We start from the raw sequence: 20,172 nt of genomic DNA on the forward strand, positions 1-20,172 counted from the left end.
TCTCTCTCCTCATCAAGTCCCCCTGTTACTATCTCTCTCCCCCTCTCTCTCTCCTCCTACAAGTCCCACTGTTACTATCTCTCCCTCCCTCTCTCTCTCCTCATCAAGTCCCCCTGTTACTATCTCTCTCCTCTCCCTCCCCTCTCTCTCTCTCCTCCTACAAGTCCCCCTGTTACTATCTCTCTCCCTCCCTCTCTCTCTCCTCCTCAAGTCCCCCTGTTACTATCTCTCTCCCTCCCTCTCTCTCTCCTCCTACAAGTCCCCCTGTTACTATCTCTCTCCCTCCCTCTCTCTCTCTCCTCATCAAGTCCCCCTGTTACTATCTCTCTCCCTCCCTCTCTCTCTCCTCCTACAAGTCCCCCTGTTACTATCTCTCTCCCTCCCTCTCCCTCTCTCCTCATCAAGTCCCCCTGTTACTATCTCTCTCCCTCTCTCTCTCTCCACATCGTGCCACTCCACTATAATAAAACTCCAACACCCATGTTATTTATTCTCTTTGCCGGATCCCAGGTTTTCCTTGGGTGGTTTTCTTTGGAGCCAAAGTCATTTCTAGACTAAAATAAACTTTCAACTGGGAAAAGTAGGGCCAAATTTAAATGAAAAAGGTGCCGTTTGGATCGGTGAGGGAAAACCGTTACTTGTCAAAGAGGACGTTTCACAGACAGTAACAAAGTCATAGGGTTTGTTGAAACAGGAAGTGTCCACGACCGACACACTTGACCCCTGACCCATGAGGTTCACATCCCCAAATTACATTTCAGTTTTACAAATTTTTACAGATGCTTTTAGCCAGAGTGATTTACAGACGCAATTAGGGTTAAGGAGACATGGTTGGATTTTTCACCTAGTCAGCTCAGGGATTCGAACCAGACCCGCTATAGCGACACACACACACACACACACACACACACACACAGACACACACACACAGTCACACACACACACACACACACACACACACACACACACACACACACACACACACACACACACACACACACACACACACACACACACACACACACACACACACACACACACACACACACACACACACACACACACACACACACGGTCACCAGCCCTATGTAAAACAGCATTTCAGCAACATGTATTTAATTGACTGTATTCCAAGGATAGAAATCATTAAGAATAAGATAAAACAGTACGGTAATCCAATCTAGCAACTCTTTGTCAGTTAGTTTTCACACACTTAATGGACACACACACACACTATACGCTACATTGGCCACTAACAGTGTACATACTTTTTCCAGAGGAAGGAAGAAGATGTTGCACAATGGTAAAGTGTTAAAGTGCATAGCTAGGATGAGCACTAGCAGATGTTCTCTCTCTCTCTCTCTCTCTCTCTCCTCGTCTCTCTGACTCTCTCTCTGTCTCTCTCTCTCTCTCTCTCTCTCTGTCTCTCTCTGTCTCCTCGTCTCTCACCCTCTCTCTCTGTCTCTGTCTCTCTCTCGGTCTCCTCGTCTCTCACGCTCTCTCTCTCTCTCTCTGTCTCTTCGTCTCTCACGCTCTCTCTCTCTGTCTCTTTCTCTCTCTGACTATGTCTCTCTCTCTCTGTCTCCTCATCTCTCACGCTCTCTCTCTGTCTCTCTCTCTGTCTCCTCGTCTCTCACGCTCTCTCTCTCTCTCTGTCTCCTCGTCTCTCACGCTCTCTCTCTGTCTCTTTCTCTCTCTGACTATGTCTCTCTCTCTCTCTCTCTGTCTCTCTCTGTCTCCTCATCTCTCACGCTCTCTCTCTGTCTCTCTCTCTGTCTCCTCGTCTCTCACCCTCTCTCTCTCTGGTGTCTCTCTCTGTCTGTCTCTCTCTGTCTCCTCGTCTCTCACGCTCTCTCTCTCTCTCCTCTCTCTCTCTCACTCTCTCTCTCTCTCTCTGTCTCTCTCTCTCTCTCTCTCTGTCTCTCTCTCTCTGTCTCTCTCTCTCTCTGTCTCTCTCTCTCTCTCTCTCTGTCTCTGTCTCTCTGTGTGTGTGAGAAGCTACAACTACAGTTCTGTCCTTGACAACATCCTCTCATCTCCTCAACAAGAACAGCAACCTCTCTCTCTCCCTCCCCCTCTCTCTCTCCTCATCAAGTCTCCCTCCCCCTCTCTGTCTCTCTCTCTGTCTCTTTCTCTCTGTCTCTCTCCCTCCCCCTCTCTGTCTCGTTCTGTCATGTTTACCAATCAGTGTTTGTCTTAGCACTTCCTTTAGTTGTGACCGAAACTCTTTTCCCATTTTCTTCTCCAAACTGACTGGTGGGTTAAGGCTGTAGGAGGGAGTGGGTTAAGGCTGTAGGAGGGAGTGGGTTAAGGCTGTAGGAGGGAGTAGGTTAAGGCTGTAGGAGGGAGTGGGTTAAGAGGCTGTAGGAGGGAGTGGGTTAAGGCTGTAGGAGGGAGTGGGTTAAGGCTGTAGGAGGGAGTGGGTTAAGGCTGTAGGAGGGAGTGGGTTAAGGCTGTAGGAGGGAGGTGGGTTAAGAGGCTGTAGGAGGGAGTGGGTTAAGAGGCTGTAGGAGGGAGTGGGTTAAGGCTGTAGGAGGGAGTGGGTTAAGAGGCTGTAGGAGGGAGAGGGTTAAGGCTGTAGGAGGCTGTGGGAGGGACTGGATTAAGGCTGTAGGAGGGAGTGGGTTAAGGCTGTAGGAGGGAGTGGGTTAAGAGGCTGTAGGAGGGAGTGGGTTAAGGCTGTAGGAGGGAGTGGGTTAAGGCTGTAGGAGGGAGTGGGTTAAGGCTGTAGGAGGGAGTGGGTTAAGGCTGTAGGAGGGAGGTGGGTTAAGAGGCTGTAGGAGGGAGTGGGTTAAGGCTGTGGGAGGGAGTGGGTTAAGGCTGTGGGAGGGAGTGGGGAAAGGCTGTAGGAGGGAGTGGGTTAAGAGGCTGTAGGAGGGAGAGGGTTAAGGCTGTAGGAGGCTGTGGGAGGGACTGGATTAAGGCTGTAGGAGGGAGTGGGTTAAGGCTGTAGGAGGGAGGTGGGTTAAGAGGCTGTAGGAGGGAGTGGGTTAAGGCTGTAGGAGGGAGTGGGTTAAGGCTGTAGGAGGGAGTGGGTTAAGGCTGTAGGAGGGAGGTGCGTTAAGAGGCTGTAGGAGGGAGTGGGTTAAGGCTGTGGGAGGGAGTGGGTTAAGAGGCTGTAGGAGGGAGTGGGTTAAGGCTGTAGGAGGCTGTGGGAGGGACTGGGTTAAGCCTGTAGGAGGGAGGTGGGTTAAGGCTGTAGGAGGGAGTGGGTTAAGGCTGTAGGAGGGAGTGGGTTAAGGCTGTGGGAGGGAGTGGGTTAAGGCTGTGGGAGGGAGTGGGTTAAGGCTGTGGGAGGGAGTGGGTTAAGGCTGTAGGAGGGAGGTGGGTTAAGGCTGTAGGAGGGAGTGGGTTAAGGCTATAGGAGGGAGGTGGGTTAAGAGGCTGTAGGAAGGAGTGGGTTAAGGCTGTAGGAGGGAGTGGGTTAAGGCTGTGGGACAGAGTGGGTTAAGGCTATAGCAGGGAGTGGTTTAAGGATGTAGGAGGGAGTGGGTTAAGGCTGTAGGAGGGAGTGGGTTAAGGCTGTGGGGCGGAGTGGGTTAAGGCTATAGGAGGGAGTGGGTTAAGGATGTAGGAGGGAGTGGGTTAAGGCTGTAGGAGGGAGTGGGTTAAGGCTGTAGGAGGGAGTGGGTTAAGGCTGTGGGACGGAGTGGGTTAAGGCTATAGGAGGGAGTGGGTTAAGGATGTAGGAGGGAGTGGGTTAAGGCTGTGGGACGGAGTGGGTTAAGGCTATAGGAGGGAGTGGGTTAAGGATGTAGGAGGGAGTGGGTTAAGGCTGTAGGAGGGAGTGGGTTAAGGCTGTGGGAGGGAGTGGGTTAAGGCTGTAGGAGGGAGTGGGTTAAGGCTGTAGGAGGGAGTGGGTTAAGGCTGTAGGAGGGAGTTGGTTAAGGCTGTAGGAGGGAGTGGGTTAAGGCTGTAGGAGGGAGTGGGTTAAGAGGCTGTTGGAGGGAGTGGGTTAAGGCTGTAGGAGGCTGTGGGAGGGACTGGTTTAAGGCTGTAGGAGGGAGGTGGGTTAAGGCTGTAGGAGGGAGTGGGTTAAGGCTGTAGGAGGGAGTGGGTTAAGGCTGTAGGAGGGAGTGGGTTAAGAGGCTGTAGGAGGGAGTGGGTTAAGGCTGTAGGAGGGAGTGGGTTAAGAGGCTGTAGGAGGGAGTGGGTTAAGGCTGTAGGAGGCTGTGGGAGGGACTGGGTTAAGCCTGTAGGAGGGAGGTGGGTTAAGGCTGTAGGAGGGAGTGGGTTAAGGCTGTGGGAGGGAGTGGGTTAAGGCTGTGGGAGGGAGTGGGTTAAGGCTGTGGGAGGGAGTGGGTTAAGGCTGTGGGAGGGAGTGGGTTAAGGCTGTAGGAGGGAGGTGGGTTAAGGCTGTAGGAGGGAGTGGGTTAAGGCTATAGGAGGGAGGTGGGTTAAGAGGCTGTAGGAAGGAGTGGGTTAAGGCTGTAGGAGGGAGTGGGTTAAGGCTGTGGGACAGAGTGGGTTAAGGCTATAGGAGGGAGTGGGTTAAGGATGTAGGAGGGAGTGGGTTAAGGCTGTAGGAGGGAGTGGGTTAAGGCTGTGGGGCGGAGTGGGTTAAGGCTATAGGAGGGAGTGGGTTAAGGATGTAGGAGGGAGTGGGTTAAGGCTGTAGGAGGGAGTGGGTTAAGGCTGTAGGAGGGAGTGGGTTAAGGCTGTGGGACGGAGTGGGTTAAGGCTATAGGAGGGAGTGGGTTAAGGATGTAGGAGGGAGTGGGTTAAGGCTGTAGGAGGGAGTGGGTTAAGGCTGTGGGACGGAGTGGGTTAAGGCTATAGGAGGGAGTGGGTTAAGGATGTAGGAGGGTTTGGGTTAAGGCTGTTGGAGGGAGTGGGTTAAGGCTGTGGGAGGGAGTGGGTTAAGGCTGTAGGAGGGAGTGGGTTAAGGCTGTAGGAGGGAGTGGGTTAAGGCTGTAGGAGGGAGTTGGTTAAGGCTGTAGGAGGGAGTGGGTTAAGGCTGTAGGAGGGAGTGGGTTAAGAGGCTGTTGGAGGGAGTGGGTTAAGGCTGTAGGAGGCTGTGGGAGGGACTGGTTTAAGGCTGTAGGAGGGAGGTGGGTTAAGGCTGTAGGAGGGAGTGGGTTAAGGCTGTAGGAGGGAGTGGGTTAAGAGGCTGTAGGAGGGAGTGGGTTAAGGCTGTAGGAGGGAGTGGGTTAAGAGGCTGTAGGAGGGAGTGGGTTAAGGCTGTAGGAGGGAGTGGGTTAAGGCTGTAGGAGGGAGTGGGTTAAGGCTGTAGGAGGGACTGGGTTAAGGCTGTAGGAGGGAGTGGGTTAAGGCTGTAGGAGGGAGTGGGTTAAGGCTGTAGGAGGGAGTGGCTGTAGGAGGGAGTGAGTTAAGGCTGTATGAGGGAGGGGGTTAAGAGGCTGTAGGAGGGAGTGGGTTAAGGCTGTAGGAGGGAGTGGGTTAAGGCTGTAGGAGGGAGTGGGTTAAGGCTGTAGGAGGGAGGTGGGTTAAGGCTGTAGGAGGGAGTGGGTTAAGGCTGTAGGAGGGAGTGGGTTAAGGATGTAGGAGGGAGTGGGTTAAGGCTGTAGGAGGGAGTGGGTTAAGGCTGTGGGACGGAGTGGGTTAAGGCTATAGGAGGGAGTGGGTTAAGGATGTAGGAGGGAGTGGGTTAAGGCTGTAGGAGGGAGTGGGTTAAGGCTGTGGGAGGGAGTGGGTTAAGGCTGTAGGAGGGAGTGGGTTAAGGCTGTAGGAGGGAGTGGGTTAAGGCTGTAGGAGGGAGTTGGTTAAGGCTATAGGAGGGAGTGGGTTAAGGCTGTAGGAGGGAGTGGGTTAAGAGGCTGTTGGAGGGAGTGGGTTAAGGCTGTAGGAGGCTGTGGGAGGGACTGGTTTAAGGCTGTAGGAGGGAGGTGGGTTAAGGCTGTACGAGGGAGTGGGTTAAGGCTGTAGGAGGGAGTGGGTTAAGGATGTAGGAGGGAGTGGGTTAAGAGGCTGTAGAAGGGAGTGGGTTAAGGCTGTAGGAGGGAGTGGGTTAAGAGGCTGTAGGAGGGAGTGGGTTAAGGCTGTAGGAGGGAGTGGGTTAAGGCTGTAGGAGGGAGTGGGTTAAGGCTGTAGGAGGGACTGGGTTAAGGCTGTAGGAGGGAGTGGGTTAAGGCTGTAGGAGGGAGTGAGTTAAGGCTGTAGGAGGGAGGGGGTTAAGAGGCTGTAGAAGGGAGTGGGTTAAGGTTGTAGGAGGGAGTGGGTTAAGGCTGTAGGAGTAGGTGGGTTAAGAGGCTGTAGGAGGGAGTGGGTTAAGGCTGTAGGAGGGAGTGGGTTAAGGCTGTAGGAGGGAGGTGGGTTAAGGCTGTAGGAGGGAGTGGGTTAAGGCTGTAGGAGGGAGTGGGTTAAGGCTGTAGGAGGGAGTGGGTTAAGGCTGTAGGAGGGAGTGGGTTAAGGCTGTAGGAGGGAGTGGGTTAAGGCTGTAGGAGGGAGGTGGGTTAAGAGGCTGTAGGAGGGAGTGGGTTAAGGCTGTAGGAGGGAGTGGGTTAAGGCTGTAGGAGGGAGTGGGTTAAGATGGAGGAGGCTGTGGGAGGGACTGGGTTAAGGCTGTAGGAGGGAGGTGGGTTAAGAGGCTGTAGGAGGGAGTGGGTTAAGGCTGTAGGAGGGAGTGGGTTAAGGCTGTAGGAAGGAGTGGGTTAAGGCTATAGGAGGGAGTGGGTTAAGGCTGTAGGAGGGAGTGGGTTAAGGCTGTAGGAGGGAGGTGGGTTAAGAGGCTGTAGGAGGGAGTGGGTTAAGGCTGTAGGAAGGAGTGGGTTAAGGATGTAGGAGGGAGTGGGTTAAGGCTGTAGGAGGGAGGTGGGTTAAGGCTGTAGGAGGGAGTGGGTTAAGGCTATAGGAGGGAGTGGGTTAAGGCTGTAGGAGGGAGTGGGTTAAGAGGCTGTAGGAGGGAGGTGGGTTAAGAGGCTGTAGGAGGGAGTGGGTTAAGGCTGTAGGAGGGAGGTGGGTTAAGAGGCTGTAGGAGGGAGTGGGTTAAGAGGCTGTAGGAGGGAGTGGGTTAAGGCTGTAGGAGGGAGTGGGTTAAGTCTATAGGAGGGAGTGGGTTAAGGCTGTAGGAGGGAGGTGGGTTATGGCTGTAGGAGGGAGTGGGTTAAGGCTGTAGTAGGGAGGTGGGTTAAGAGGCTGTAGGAGGGAGTGGGTTAAGGCTGTAGGAGGGAGTGGGTTAAGGCTGTAGGAGGGAGTGGGTTAAGGCTGTAGGAGGGAGGTGGGTTAAGAGGCTGTAGGAGGGAGTGGGTTAAGAGGCTGTACGAGGGAGTTGGTTAAGGCTGTAGGAGGGAGTGGGTTAAGGCTGTAGGAGGGAGTGGGTTAAGGCTGTAGGAGGCTGTGGGAGGGACTGGGTTAAGGCTGTAGGAGGGAGGTGGGTTAAGAGGCTGTAGGAGGGAGTGGGTTAAGGCTGTAGGAGGGACTGGGTTAAGGCTGTAGGAGGGAGTGGGTTAAGGCTGTAGGAGGGAGTGGGTTAAGGCTGTGGGAGGGAGGGGGTTAAAGCTGTGGGAGGGAGGGGGTTAAGGCTGTGGGAGGGAGTGGGTTAAGGCTGAGAGAGAGAACCATGTGTCTGAAAAGTTACAGTATAATTGATTCAACTACAATGAGCAGAACTGTAATTTCCAAGCTGCCACAGTCTTTGATGTCTTCAGTGACATATGAATTATGGTCAGGTATGTGCAGTAGTTACCTTGAGTTACCTTTACCGTTACCGTCTAAAGTAGTGCACTACATAGGGAATAGGGCCCTGGTCTAAAGTAGTGCACTATATAGGGAATAGGGCTCTGGTCTAAAGTAGTGCACTATACAAGGAATAGGACTCTGGTCAAAAGTAGTGCACTATACAGGGAATAGGGACTCTGGTCTAAAGTAGTGTACTATATAGGGAATATGGACTCTGGTCTAAAGTAGTGTACTATATAGGGAATAGGGCTCTTGTCTAAAGTAGTGCACTATATAGGGAATAGGGGCTCTGGTCTAAAGTAGTGTACTATATAGGGAATAGGGCTCTGGTCTAAAGTAGTGCACTATATAGGGAATAGGCCTCTGGTCTATAGTAGTGCACTATGTAGGGAATAGGGCTCTGGTCTAAAGTAGTGCACTATATAGGGAATAGGCCTCTGGTCTAAAGTAGTGCACTATATAGGGAATAGGGACTCTGGTCTAAAGTAGTGTACTATATAGGGAATAGGGCTCTGGTCTAAAGTAGTGCACTATATAGGGAATAGGGGCTCTGGTCTATAGTAGTGCACTATATAGGGAATAGGGCTCTGGTCTAAGGTAGTGCACTATATAGGGAATAGGGCTCTGGTCTAAGGTAGTGTACTATATCGGGAATAGGGATCTGGTCTAAAGTAGTGTACTATATAGGGAATAGGGCTCTGGTCTAAAGTAGTGCACTATATAGGGAATAGGGGCTCTGGTCTATAGTAGTGCACTATATAGGGAATAGGGCTCTGGTCTAAGGTAGTGCACTATATAGGGAATAGGGCTCTGGTCTAAGGTAGTGTACTATATCGGGAATAGGGATCTGGTCTAAAGTAGTGTACTATATAGGGAATAGGGTGCCATATGGCTCTGGTCTAAAGTAGTGCACTATGTAGGGAATAGGGCTCTGGTCTAAAGTAGTGCACTATATAGGGAATAGGGCTCTGGTCTAAAGTAGTGTACTATATAGGGAATAGGGTGCCATATGGCTCTGGTCTAAAGTAGTGTACTATATAGGGAATAGGGTGCCATATGGCTCTGGTCTAAAGTAGTGCACTATGTAGGGAATAGGGCTCTGGTCTAAAGTAGTGCACTATAAAGGGAATAGGGCTCTGGTCTAAAGTAGTGCACTATATAGGGAATAGGGTTCCATATGGCTCTGGTCTAAAGTAGTGTACTATATAGGGAATAGGGTGCCATCTGGGATGCACTCCATACCTCTAATAATTTAATCTGAGATCTGAGTGCACAGCAACCAACAGACTTGTCTTGTCTCGTCTAGAAATTCACTTCTGACTTTCGCAGCATTAAAAGATGTCAGACAGACACATAGTTGACAGTACTCACCCAGGACACAAGGACCCAGGACACAAGGACACAGGACACAAGGACACAGGACACAAGGACACAGGACACAGGACACAAGGACAGAGGACACAAGGACACAGGACACAAGGACAGAGGACACAAGGACACAGGACACAAGGACAGAGGACACAAGGACACAGGACACAAGGACACAGGACACATAGTTGACAGTACTCACCCAGGACACAAGGACACAGGACACAAGGACACAAGGACACAGGACACAAGGACACAGGACACAGGACACAAGGACAGAGGACACAAGGACACAGGACACAAGGACACATAGTTGACAGTACTCACCCAGGACACAAGGACACAGGGACGCATAGTTGACAGTACTCACCCAGGACACAGGACACAAGGACACAGGACACGTAGTTGACAGTACTCACCCAGGACACAAGGACACAGGGACACATAGTTGACAGTACTCACCCAGGACACAGGACACAAGGACACAGGACACGTAGTTGACAGTACTCACCCAGGACACAAGGACACAAGGACACATAGTTGACAGTACTCACCCAGGACACAAGGACACAAGGACACATAGTTGACAGTACTCACCCAGGACACAAGGACACAAGGACACATAGTTGACAGTACTCACCCAGGACACAAGGACACAGGACACAAGGACACAGGACACAAGGACACAGGACACGTAGTTGACAGTACTCACCCAGGACACAAGGACACAGGACACAAGGACACAGGACACAAGGACACAGGACACAAGGACACAGGACACGTAGTTGACAGTACTCACCCAGGACACAAGGACACAGGACACGTAGTTGACAGTACTCACCCAGGACACAAGGACACAGGACACAAGGACACAGGACACATAGTTGACAGGACACACCCAGGACACAGGACACAGGACACAAGGACACAGGACACAAGGACACAAAGACACAAAGACACAAAGACACAAGGACACAAGGACACAAAGACACAAAGACACAAAGACACAAAGACACAAAGACACAGGACACAAGGACACATAGTTGACAGGACACACCCAGGACACAGGACACAAGGACACAGGACACGTAGTTGACAGTACTCACCCAGGACACAGGACACAGGACACAAGGACACAGGACACAAGGACACAGGACACAAGGACACATAGTTGACAGTACTCACCCAGGACACAAGGACACAAGGACACAGGACACATAGTTGACAGTACTCATCTCGATCATAGCTACCGTTGCTAATGGCCAACGACATGCTCTACATGCCTCCTATTATACAAGGACACAGGACACAAGGACACAGGACACAAGGACACAGGACAGGTCTAATGGCCAATGACATGCCCTACATTCCTCCTATTATACAAGGACACAGGACACAAGGACACAGGACAGGTCTAATGGCCAATGACATGCCCTACATTCCTCCTATTATACAAGGACACAGGACACAAGGACACAGGACAGGTCTAATGGCCAATGACATGCCCTACATTCCTCCTATTATACAAGGACACAGGACACAAGGACACAGGACACAGGACAGGTAGTTGGGACCCAGGACTACAGACTATCTATTAAAATAGTATTGGGTATAATTATGACAGGATGCTCAGCTCTGGCATGTCATGGTCTGTCTGACCCTGTGTCTTTCTGTGTGTCGATCTACAGCAGTAATTACAATGGGACACTATAACCTCACGAGCGATGCACCAAAACGCCTGAAGCTAAATTAAAACGATATGTACTGAGGCATAACTAAAGCGGGACACAAGACACATCAAGTCAGGGCTTGTTGTGATATTTCTGACCCTGTATCTGTTTGTGTTTGTCACGAACACCGTATTGGGACATGAAACCCCACTCTCACAAAGACATCACTCACCAGCCGGCTATAAGGGCTTAGATTAGAACACTGACCTTTGACCTCTCCTATTGTTGCCATGGTACCTCAGCCTGTACCGCAGAGTAAAAGAGAGAACGGGTAGAGGGGGAATCAGAGAGGAGGGGAGAGAAGGTTTGGAGAAGAAGAGGGGAGGGAGTGAGGGATCGGAGGGGAGGGAGAGAGAAGGTTTGGAGAAGAAGAGGGGAGGGAGTGAGGGATCGGAGGGGAGGGAGAGGAGGGAAGTGAGGGATCGGAGGGGAGGGAGAGGAGGGAAGTGAGGGATCGGAGAGGAGGGAGAGAGGTTTGGAGAAGAAGAAGGGAGGGAGTGAGGGATCGGAGGGGAGGGAGAGAGGTTTGGAGAAGAAGAAGGGAGGGAGTGAGGGATCGGAGGGGAGGGAGAGGAGGGAAGTGAGGGATCGGAGGGGAGGGAGAGGAGGGAAGTGAGGGATCGGAGGGGAGGGAGAGAGGGGGATCGGGAGAGGAGGGAGAGAGGATTTGGAGAGGAGAGGAGGGAAGTGAGGGATCGGAGGGGAGGGAGAGAGGGGGATCGTAGAGGAGGGAGAGAGGATTTGGAGAGGAGAGGAGGGAGAGGAGGGAAGTGAGGGATCGGAGGGGAGGGAGAGAGGGGGATCGTAGAGGAGGGAGAGAGGATTTGGAGAGGAGAGGAGGGAGAGGAGGGAAGTGAGGGATCGGAGGGGAGGGAGAGAGGGGGATCGTAGAGGAGGGAGAGAGGACTTGGAGAGGAGAGGGAGAGGAGGGAAGTGAGGGATCGGAGGGGAGGGAGAGAGGGGATCGAGAGGAGGGAGAGAGGATTTGGAGAGGAGAGGAGGGAGAGGAGGGAAGTGAGGGATCGGAGGGGAGGGAGAGAGGGGGATCGTAGAGGAGGGAGAGAGGACTTGGAGAGGAGAGGGAGAGGAGGGAAGTGAGGGATCGGAGGGGAGGGAGAGAGGGGGATCGTAGAGGAGGGGACATGGGGTATTGGGAGGTTGAACACGGACGTATGCACAGCCCCAACAGGTGGTGTTGATTTAAAGGCCCTTTGGCTTCTCCATGTGTTGGAACTAAACCCCATACAAGACAAGCTCAGATCAAAGCACTGTCAAAAGCACTGTCAAACCACTAAGCTTCCTCACACCAGCACATACACAGTCTGTCTCTCACTCTGTCTTTCCCTTTCTCTCCTATAGGTCTCACCACTCTCTCTCTTCTCTCTGTTTCTCTCTCTCTTTCCCTTTCTCTCCTATAGGTCTCACCACTCTCTGTGTCTCTCTCTTCCCCTCCTATAGGTCTCACCACTCTCTCTCTTCTCTCTGTTTCTCTCTCTCTTTCCCTTTCTCTCCTATAGGTCTCACCACTCTCTGTGTCTCTCTCTTCCCCTCCTATAGGTCTCACCACTCTCTCTCTTCTCTCTGTTTCTCTCTCTCTTTCCCTTTCTCTCCTATAGGTCTCGCCACTCTCTCTCTTCTCTCTGTCTCTCACTCTGTCTTTCCATTTCTCTCCTATAGGTCTCACCACTCTCTCTCTTCTCTCTGTTTCTCTCTCTCTTTCCCTTTCTCTCCTATAGGTCTCACCACTCTCTCTTCTCTCTGTTTCTCTCTCTTTCCCTCCTATAGGTCTCACCACTCTCTCTCTTTCCCTTTCCCTCCTATAGGTCTCACCACTCTCTCTCTTCTCTCTGTTTCTCTCTCTCTTTCCCTTTCTCTCCTATAGGTCTCACCACTCTCTCTCTTCTCTCTGTTTCTCTTTATCTTTCCCTTTCTCTCCTATAGTTCTCACCACTCTCTCTCTTCTCACTCACTCACTCACTCACTCACTCACTCATCACTCACTCACTCACTCACTCACTCACTCACTCACTCACTCACTCACTCACTGTTTCTCTCTCTCTCTCTCTCCTCTCTCAATTCAATTCAAGGGGCTTTATTAGCATGGGAAACATGTGTTAACATTGCCAAAGCAAGTGAAATAGATAATATACACTAGTGAAATAAACAATACAAGTGAACAGTAAACATTACACTCAAACAAGTTCCAAAACAATAGAGACATTACAAACGTCATATTATGTCTATATACAATGTTGTAACAATGTACAAATAGTTAAAGTACAAAAGGGAAAATAAATAAAACACAGGTTGTATTTACAATGGTGTTAGTTCTTCACTGGTTGCCCTTTTCTTGTGGCAACAGGACACAATATCTCACACACATAACCCCTTAATTCATTCCTACTTAGATTTGTGTGTCTATGTTGTGTAATATGTTAGGAAAGGGGGATACCTAGTCAGTTGTACAACTGACTGTATTCAACTGAAATGTGTCTTCCACATTTAACCCTCTGAATCAGAGAACTGCCTTGTTCAGGGGTAGGACGACAGATTTTCACCTTGTCAGCTCGGGGAGTCGATTCCGCAACCTTTCAGGTTACTGGCCCAATGCTCTAACCACTGGGCTACCTGCTGGTTACTAGTCCCAACGCTCTAACCACTGGCCTACCTGCTGGTTACTAGTCCCAACGCTCTAACCACTGGGCTACCTGCTGGTTACTGACCCAGCTCTCTAACCACTAGGCTACCTGCTGGTTACTGACCCAGCTCTCTAACCACTAGGCTACCTGCTGGTTACTAGTCCCAACGCTCTAACCACTGGCCTACCTGCTGGTTACTAGTCCCAACGCTCTAACCACTGGGCTACCTGCTGGTTACTAGTCCCAACGCTATAACCACTGGGCTACCTGCTGGTTACTGACCCAGCTCTCTAACCACTAGGTTACCTGCTGGTTACTGACCCAGCTCTCTAACCACTAGGTTACCTGCTGGTTACTGGCCCAACGCTCTAACCACTGGGCTACCTGCTGGTTACTGACCCAGCTCTCTAACCACTAGGCTACCTGCTGGTTACTAGTCCCAACTCTCTAACCACTGGGCTACCTGCTGGTTACTAGTCCCAACGCTCTAACCACTGGGCTACCTGCTGCTTACTAGTCCCAATGCTCTAACCACTAGGCTACCTGCTGGTTACTGGCCTAACGCTCTAACCACTAGGCTACCTGCTGGTTACTGGCCCAACGCTCTAACCACTAGGCTACCTGCTGGTTACTGGCCCAACACTCTAACCACTAGTCTACCTGCTGGTTACTGGCCCAACGCTCGAACCACTAGGCTACCTGCTGGTTACTGGCCCAACGCTCTAACCACTAGGCTACCTGCTGGTTACCGGCCCAACACTCTAACCACTAGGCTACCTGCTGGTTACTGACCCCACACTCTAACCACTAGGCTACCTGCTGGTTACCGGCCCAACACTCTAACCACTAGGCTACCTGCTGGTTACTAGTCCAACACTCTAACCACTAGGCTACCTGCGGGTTACCGGCCCAACACTCTAACCACTAGACTACCTGCTGGTTACTAGTCCAACACTCTAACCACTAGGCTACCTGCTGGTTACTGACCCAATACTCTAACCACTAGGCTACCTGCTGGTTACTGACCCAACACTCTAACCACTAGGCTACCTGCTGGTTACTGACCCAACGCTCTAACCACTAGGCTACTTGTTAGATATTACTGCATTGTTGGAGCTAGAAGCACAAGCATTTCGCTACACCCGCAACAACATCTGCTAATCACGTGTATGTGACCAATAACATTTGATTTGATTTGAATTTACACACACAGTCATACGCAGCTAACCTTGTTGGGACATACAATTCAGTCCTATTTCCTTAACCTCTAATCCCAACTCGTACCCTTACCCTAACCCTGACCCTAACCTTAACCCAAAAAACCTAACCCTAACTAACCCTTAAAGTAACTCTAACCCTAAAACTAATTCTAACCTTAACCCTAAACCCCCCAAAATGTCCCCAGTTGTTTGTTTACTATTATTGTCGGGACTTAGTATAGTTAAATACACACACACACACACACACACACACACACACACACACTGCTCTGATATGTAACAGAGCCCTTCTCCCAGTGGTCTTACACAACCCTGAACCAGGGTGTGTATTGAACCCTGTGTGTCCAATACACACACTCTCAGCCCCCCCCCCCCACACACTCTCAGCCCCCCTCCCACACACACTCTCAGCCTCCCCACACACACTCTCAGCCCCCCAACACACTCAGCCCCCCACACACACTCTCAGCTCCCCCACACACTCTCAGCCCCCCATACAGACTCAGCCTCCCCACACACACACTCTCAGCCCCCCATATACACTCTCAGCCCCCCACATTCACTCTCAGCCCCCGCCCACACTCTCAGCCCCCCACACCCACACTCTCAGCCCCCCCTCTCAGCCCCCCATATACACTCTCAGCCCCCCACATACACTCTCAGCCCCCGCCCACACTCTCAGCCCCCCCACACATACACACTCTCAGCCCCCCACACATACACACTCTCAGCCCCCCACATACACACTCTCAGCCCCCCCATACACACTCTCAGTCCCACCCCCACATACACACTCTCAGTCCCCCCACATACACTCTCAGCCCCCCATACACACTCTCAGTTCCCCCCACATACACACTCTCATCCCCCCCACATACACACTCTCAGCCCCCCACATACACACTCTCAGTCCCCCCCCACGTACACACTCTCAGCCCCACCCCCACATACACACTCTCAGTCCCCCCCACATACACTCTCAGCCCCCCCCATACACACTCTCATCCCCCCGCATACACACTCTCATCCCCCACATACACACTCTCAGCCCCCCACATACACACTCTCACCCCCCCCACATACACACTCTCACCCCCCCACATGCACACTCTAACCCCCACATACACACTCTCAGCCCCCCCCACATACACACTCTCAGTCCCCCCCACATACACACTCTCAGTTCCCCCCCCACATACACACTCTCAGTCCCCCCCACATACACACTCTCACCCCCCCCACATACACACTCTAACCCCCACATACACACTCTCAGCCCCCCCCACATACACACTCTCAGTCCCCCCACATACACACTCTCAGCCCCTCCCCCACATACACACCATTTTCACCCCCCCCCCCACATACACACCATTTTCACCCCCCCAACACACCATTTTCACACCCACATACACACTCTCACCCCCCCACATACACACTCTAACCCCCACATACACACTCTCAGCCCCCCCACATACACACTCTCAGCCCCCCCCCACATACACACTCTCAGCCCCCCCCACATACACACTCTCAGCCCCCCCCACATACACTCTCACCCCCCACATACACTCTCAGCCCCCCACATACACACTCTCATCCCCCCCACATACACACTCTCATCCCCCCCACATACACACTCTCATCCCCCGCATACACACTCTCAGCCCCCCCCCCCACATACACACTCTCAGCCCCCCACATACACACTCTCAACCCCCCACATACACACTCTCCCCCCCACATACACACTCTAACCCCCACATACACACTCTCAGCCCCCCCCCACATACACACTCTCAGTCCCCCCCCACATACACACTCTCAGCCCCCCCACATACACACCCTCAGCCCCCCTCCCCCACATACACACCATTTTCCCCCCCACATACACACCATTTTCACCCTCCCCCCCCCCCCACATACACACCATTTTCACCCCCCCCACACACACACACACACACACCTTCCCCCCACATACACACCATTCCCCCCCACACATAGTGCTGGGGGCACCGGGTTATCATGACTGAAACATTCTCTTGCACAAGTCGCACACTCCGCTCCCCTTTACTCACGTAGAGTCCAGAGTGCCTGTCACCGAAGAAGGGGAATGCAACAGAGATCTCCACCAGCCCCGAGCCGCCATCGTCCTGGGAGATGGTTTGGGAGTCCCCCGAGTCCTGGCCAAAGGGGTAGAAGTCCTCCAGGGGTACCCCCGGCTCGACGGTCCCAGGGAGGAGGAGCAGGTTCAGGCAGAGCAGGGTGCAGAGGCAGGGTAGCAGAGCTCCAGGTACCAGGTCAGCTCCAGACATCTTCACCATGGCCCTCAGACTCTCAGCTTCAGCCTCTAGGCAGGCAGCAGGACAGGAGAGGACAGGAGAGGACAGGGAAGGACAGTATCTTGTCTTCTACACCAGCAGCTCTTTAAATCTTTAGTGTTGTTTCTCTCTCTGTCCTTCTTCCTTTTCTCTCTCTCTCTCTCCCAGGGAATGAGGTGACAGGGACAGTCACAACAGGCAGAGGGTATCACAGGGTAGGGTAGCAGAACACCTGGGGTATCAGCAGAACAGGAACCTTCTTTCACAGCTGCAGCAACAGCAGCCCTTTAAATCTTCTCCTGTGTTGTCTCTCTCTCTCCCTCTCGCTCTCTCTCTCTCCCTCTCGGTCTCCCTCCCTCTCTCTCTCGCTCTCCCCCTCTCTCTCTCTCTCTCTCTCTTTCGGTCTCCCTCCCTCTCTCTCTCTCCCTCTCGCTCTCTCTCTCTCCCTCTCGCTCTTAGTTGTGCTGTTTGTCTGAGACAAGGGGATAGATTCCTTGCATTCTGCTTGCCTCGCTGCTTGCTGCTGGATGCCTCGTTGGTTCGTAAAGCTGTGCTGCTGCTCCGTCTCACAGAGATAAACTGAGGGAAAGACTGAAAGAAAAAAGGGGGAGCAGAATGATATTTTTTTTTTTTTTTTTTTTTTTACAATCCCAGCGATTTGGTCCCTGATGGTTAGGGTTAGAAATACCCTCAATAAAAGCTCTATTCAGCCTGCCAAAGGAGTTCTTTCAGCTCTGCTAGGCCCCACCCCCCTTGGGATTCACTACCTCGCATAATGAGGGAATGTCGGCCAATGGTAGAGGAGAGGCCGGTAACTGGATAACTACTGGGCGGACCTATGATAATCAAAGGAGTGCTCTAGAAACTCTGACAAGGCTTCTCCCTCTCCTCTTTGGCTTAACCCTTTCACTCTGAGTCTACACAGATAGCGTGTCACCTTAGCGTGTCAGACTGAACAGGTTACACGCTACAAGCCGGCCAGCTCTCCTCTCATCGAAACTTGACTCTGTGCATCTACCTAGGCATATCAGAGTATGTTTAAACCAGGTAATAGCATGGCTATATACAGGGGGTAGCAGTACAAGGTCGGTGTACAGGGGTACGAGGTAATAACATGGCTATATACAGGGGGTAGCAGTACAAGGTCGGTGTACAGGGGTACGAGGTAATAACATGGCTATATACAGGGGGTAGCAGTACAAGGTCGGTGTACAGGGGTACGAGGTAATAGCATGGCTATATACACAGGGTATCAGTAACCGAGTTGGTGTAGGGGTACGAGGTAATAACAGAGGTACGAGGTAATAACAGGGGTACCAGGTATTAACAGGGGTACCAGGTAATAACAGGGGTACCAGGTATTAACAGGGCTACCAGGTAATAACAGGGGTACGAGGTAATAACAGGGGTATGAGGTAATAACAGGGGTACCAGGTAATAACAGGGGTACGAGGTAATAACAGGGGTACGAGGTAATAACAGGGGTACGAGGTAATAACAGGGGTATGAGGTAATAACAGGGGTACGAGGTAATAACAGGGGTACGAGGTAATAACAGGGGTATGAGGTAATAACAGGGGTATGAGGTAATAACAGGGGTATGTGGTATTAACAGGGGTATGAGGTAATAACAGGGGTATGAGGTAATAACAGGGGTATGCGGTATTAACAGGGGTATGAGGTAATAACAGGGGTATGAGGTATTAACAGGGGTATGAGGTAATAACAGGGGTATGAGGTAATAACAGGGGTATGAGGTAATAACAGGGGTATGAGGTAATAACATGAGGTATTAACAGGGGTATGAGGTAATAACAGGAGTATGATGTATTAACAGGGGTATGGGGTAATAACAGGGGTACCAGGTAATAACAGGGGTACGAGGTAATAACAGGGGTATGAGGTAATAACAGGGGTACGAGGTAATAACAGGGGTATGAGGTAATAACAGGGGTATGAGGTAATAACAGGGGTATGAGGTAATAACAGGGGTATGCAGTATTAACAGGGGTATGAGGTAATAACAGGGGTATGAGGTAATAACAGGGGTATGAGGTAATAACAGGGGTACCAGGTAATAACAGGGGTACCAGGTAATAACAGGGGTATGAGGTAATAACAGGGGTATGAGGTATTAACAGGGGTACCAGGTAATAACGGGGGTACCAGGTATTAACAGGGGTACCAGGTATTAACAGGGGTACCAGGTAATAACAGGGGTACCAGGTAATAACAGGGGTATGAGGTAATAACAGGGGTACCAGGTAATAACAGGGGTACCAGGTAATAACAGGGGTACCAGGTATTAACAGGGGTACCAGGTATTAACAGGGTTATGAGGTAATAACAGGGCTACGATGTATTAACAGGGGTATGAGGTAATAACAGGGGTACGAGGTAATAACAGGGGTATGAGGTAATAACAGGGGTATGAGGTAATAACAGGGGTATGAGGTAATAACAGGGGTACCAGGTAATAACAGGAGTACCAGGTAATAACAGGAGTACCAGGTAATAACAGGGGTACCAGGTATTAACAGGAGTACCAGGTAATAACAGGAGTACCAGGTAATAACAGGGGTATGAGGTATTGACAGGGGTACCAGGTATTAACAGGGGTATGAGGTATTAACAGGGATACCAGGTATTAACAGGGGTATGAGGTATTAACAGGGGTATGAGGTAATAACAGGGGTACCAGGTATTAACAGGGGTACCAGGTAATAACAGGGATACCAGGTAATAACAGGGGTATGAGGTATTAACAGGGGTACCAGGTAATAACAGGGGTATGAGGTAATAACAGGGGTATGAGGTATTAACAGGGGTACCAGGTATTAACAGGGGTACCAGGTATTAACAGGGGTATGAGGTAATAACAGGGGTACCAGGTATTAACAGGGGTATGAGGTAATAACAGGGGTACGATGTATTAACAGGGGTATGAGGTAATAACAGGGGTATGAGGTAATAACAGGGGTATGAGGTAATAACAGGGGTATGAGGTAATAACAGGGGTATGAGGTAATAACATGAGGTATTAACAGGGGTATGAGGTAATAACAGGAGTACGATGTATTAACAGGGGTATGAGGTAATAACAGGGGTACCAGGTAATAACAGGGGTACGAGGTAATAACAGGGGTACGAGGTAATAACAGGGGTATGAGGTAATAACAGGGGTACGAGGTAATAACAGGGGTATGAGGTAATAACAGGGGTATGAGGTAATAACAGGGGTATGTGGTATTAACAG

General features: G+C 51.3%; 1 protein-coding gene across 1 annotated transcript in view; it reads right to left on the reverse strand.

Moving 5' to 3' along the window:
- LOC115127709 (sushi, nidogen and EGF-like domain-containing protein 1) overlaps positions 1-17,610 on the reverse strand; it is a 197,406-nt gene extending 179,796 nt beyond the window's left edge. The window contains exon 1 of the mRNA XM_065009494.1: positions 16,674-17,610. Coding sequence (XP_064865566.1) covers positions 16,674-16,919 — 246 coding nt within the window. The 5' untranslated portion in view covers positions 16,920-17,610. The remainder of the gene's footprint in view (positions 1-16,673) is intronic.
- Between the last annotated feature and the right edge of the window lie 2,562 nt (positions 17,611-20,172).

Source organism: Oncorhynchus nerka, linkage group LG25, assembly GCF_034236695.1.
Source record: "Oncorhynchus nerka isolate Pitt River linkage group LG25, Oner_Uvic_2.0, whole genome shotgun sequence".
Lineage (NCBI taxonomy): Eukaryota > Metazoa > Chordata > Actinopteri > Salmoniformes > Salmonidae > Oncorhynchus > Oncorhynchus nerka.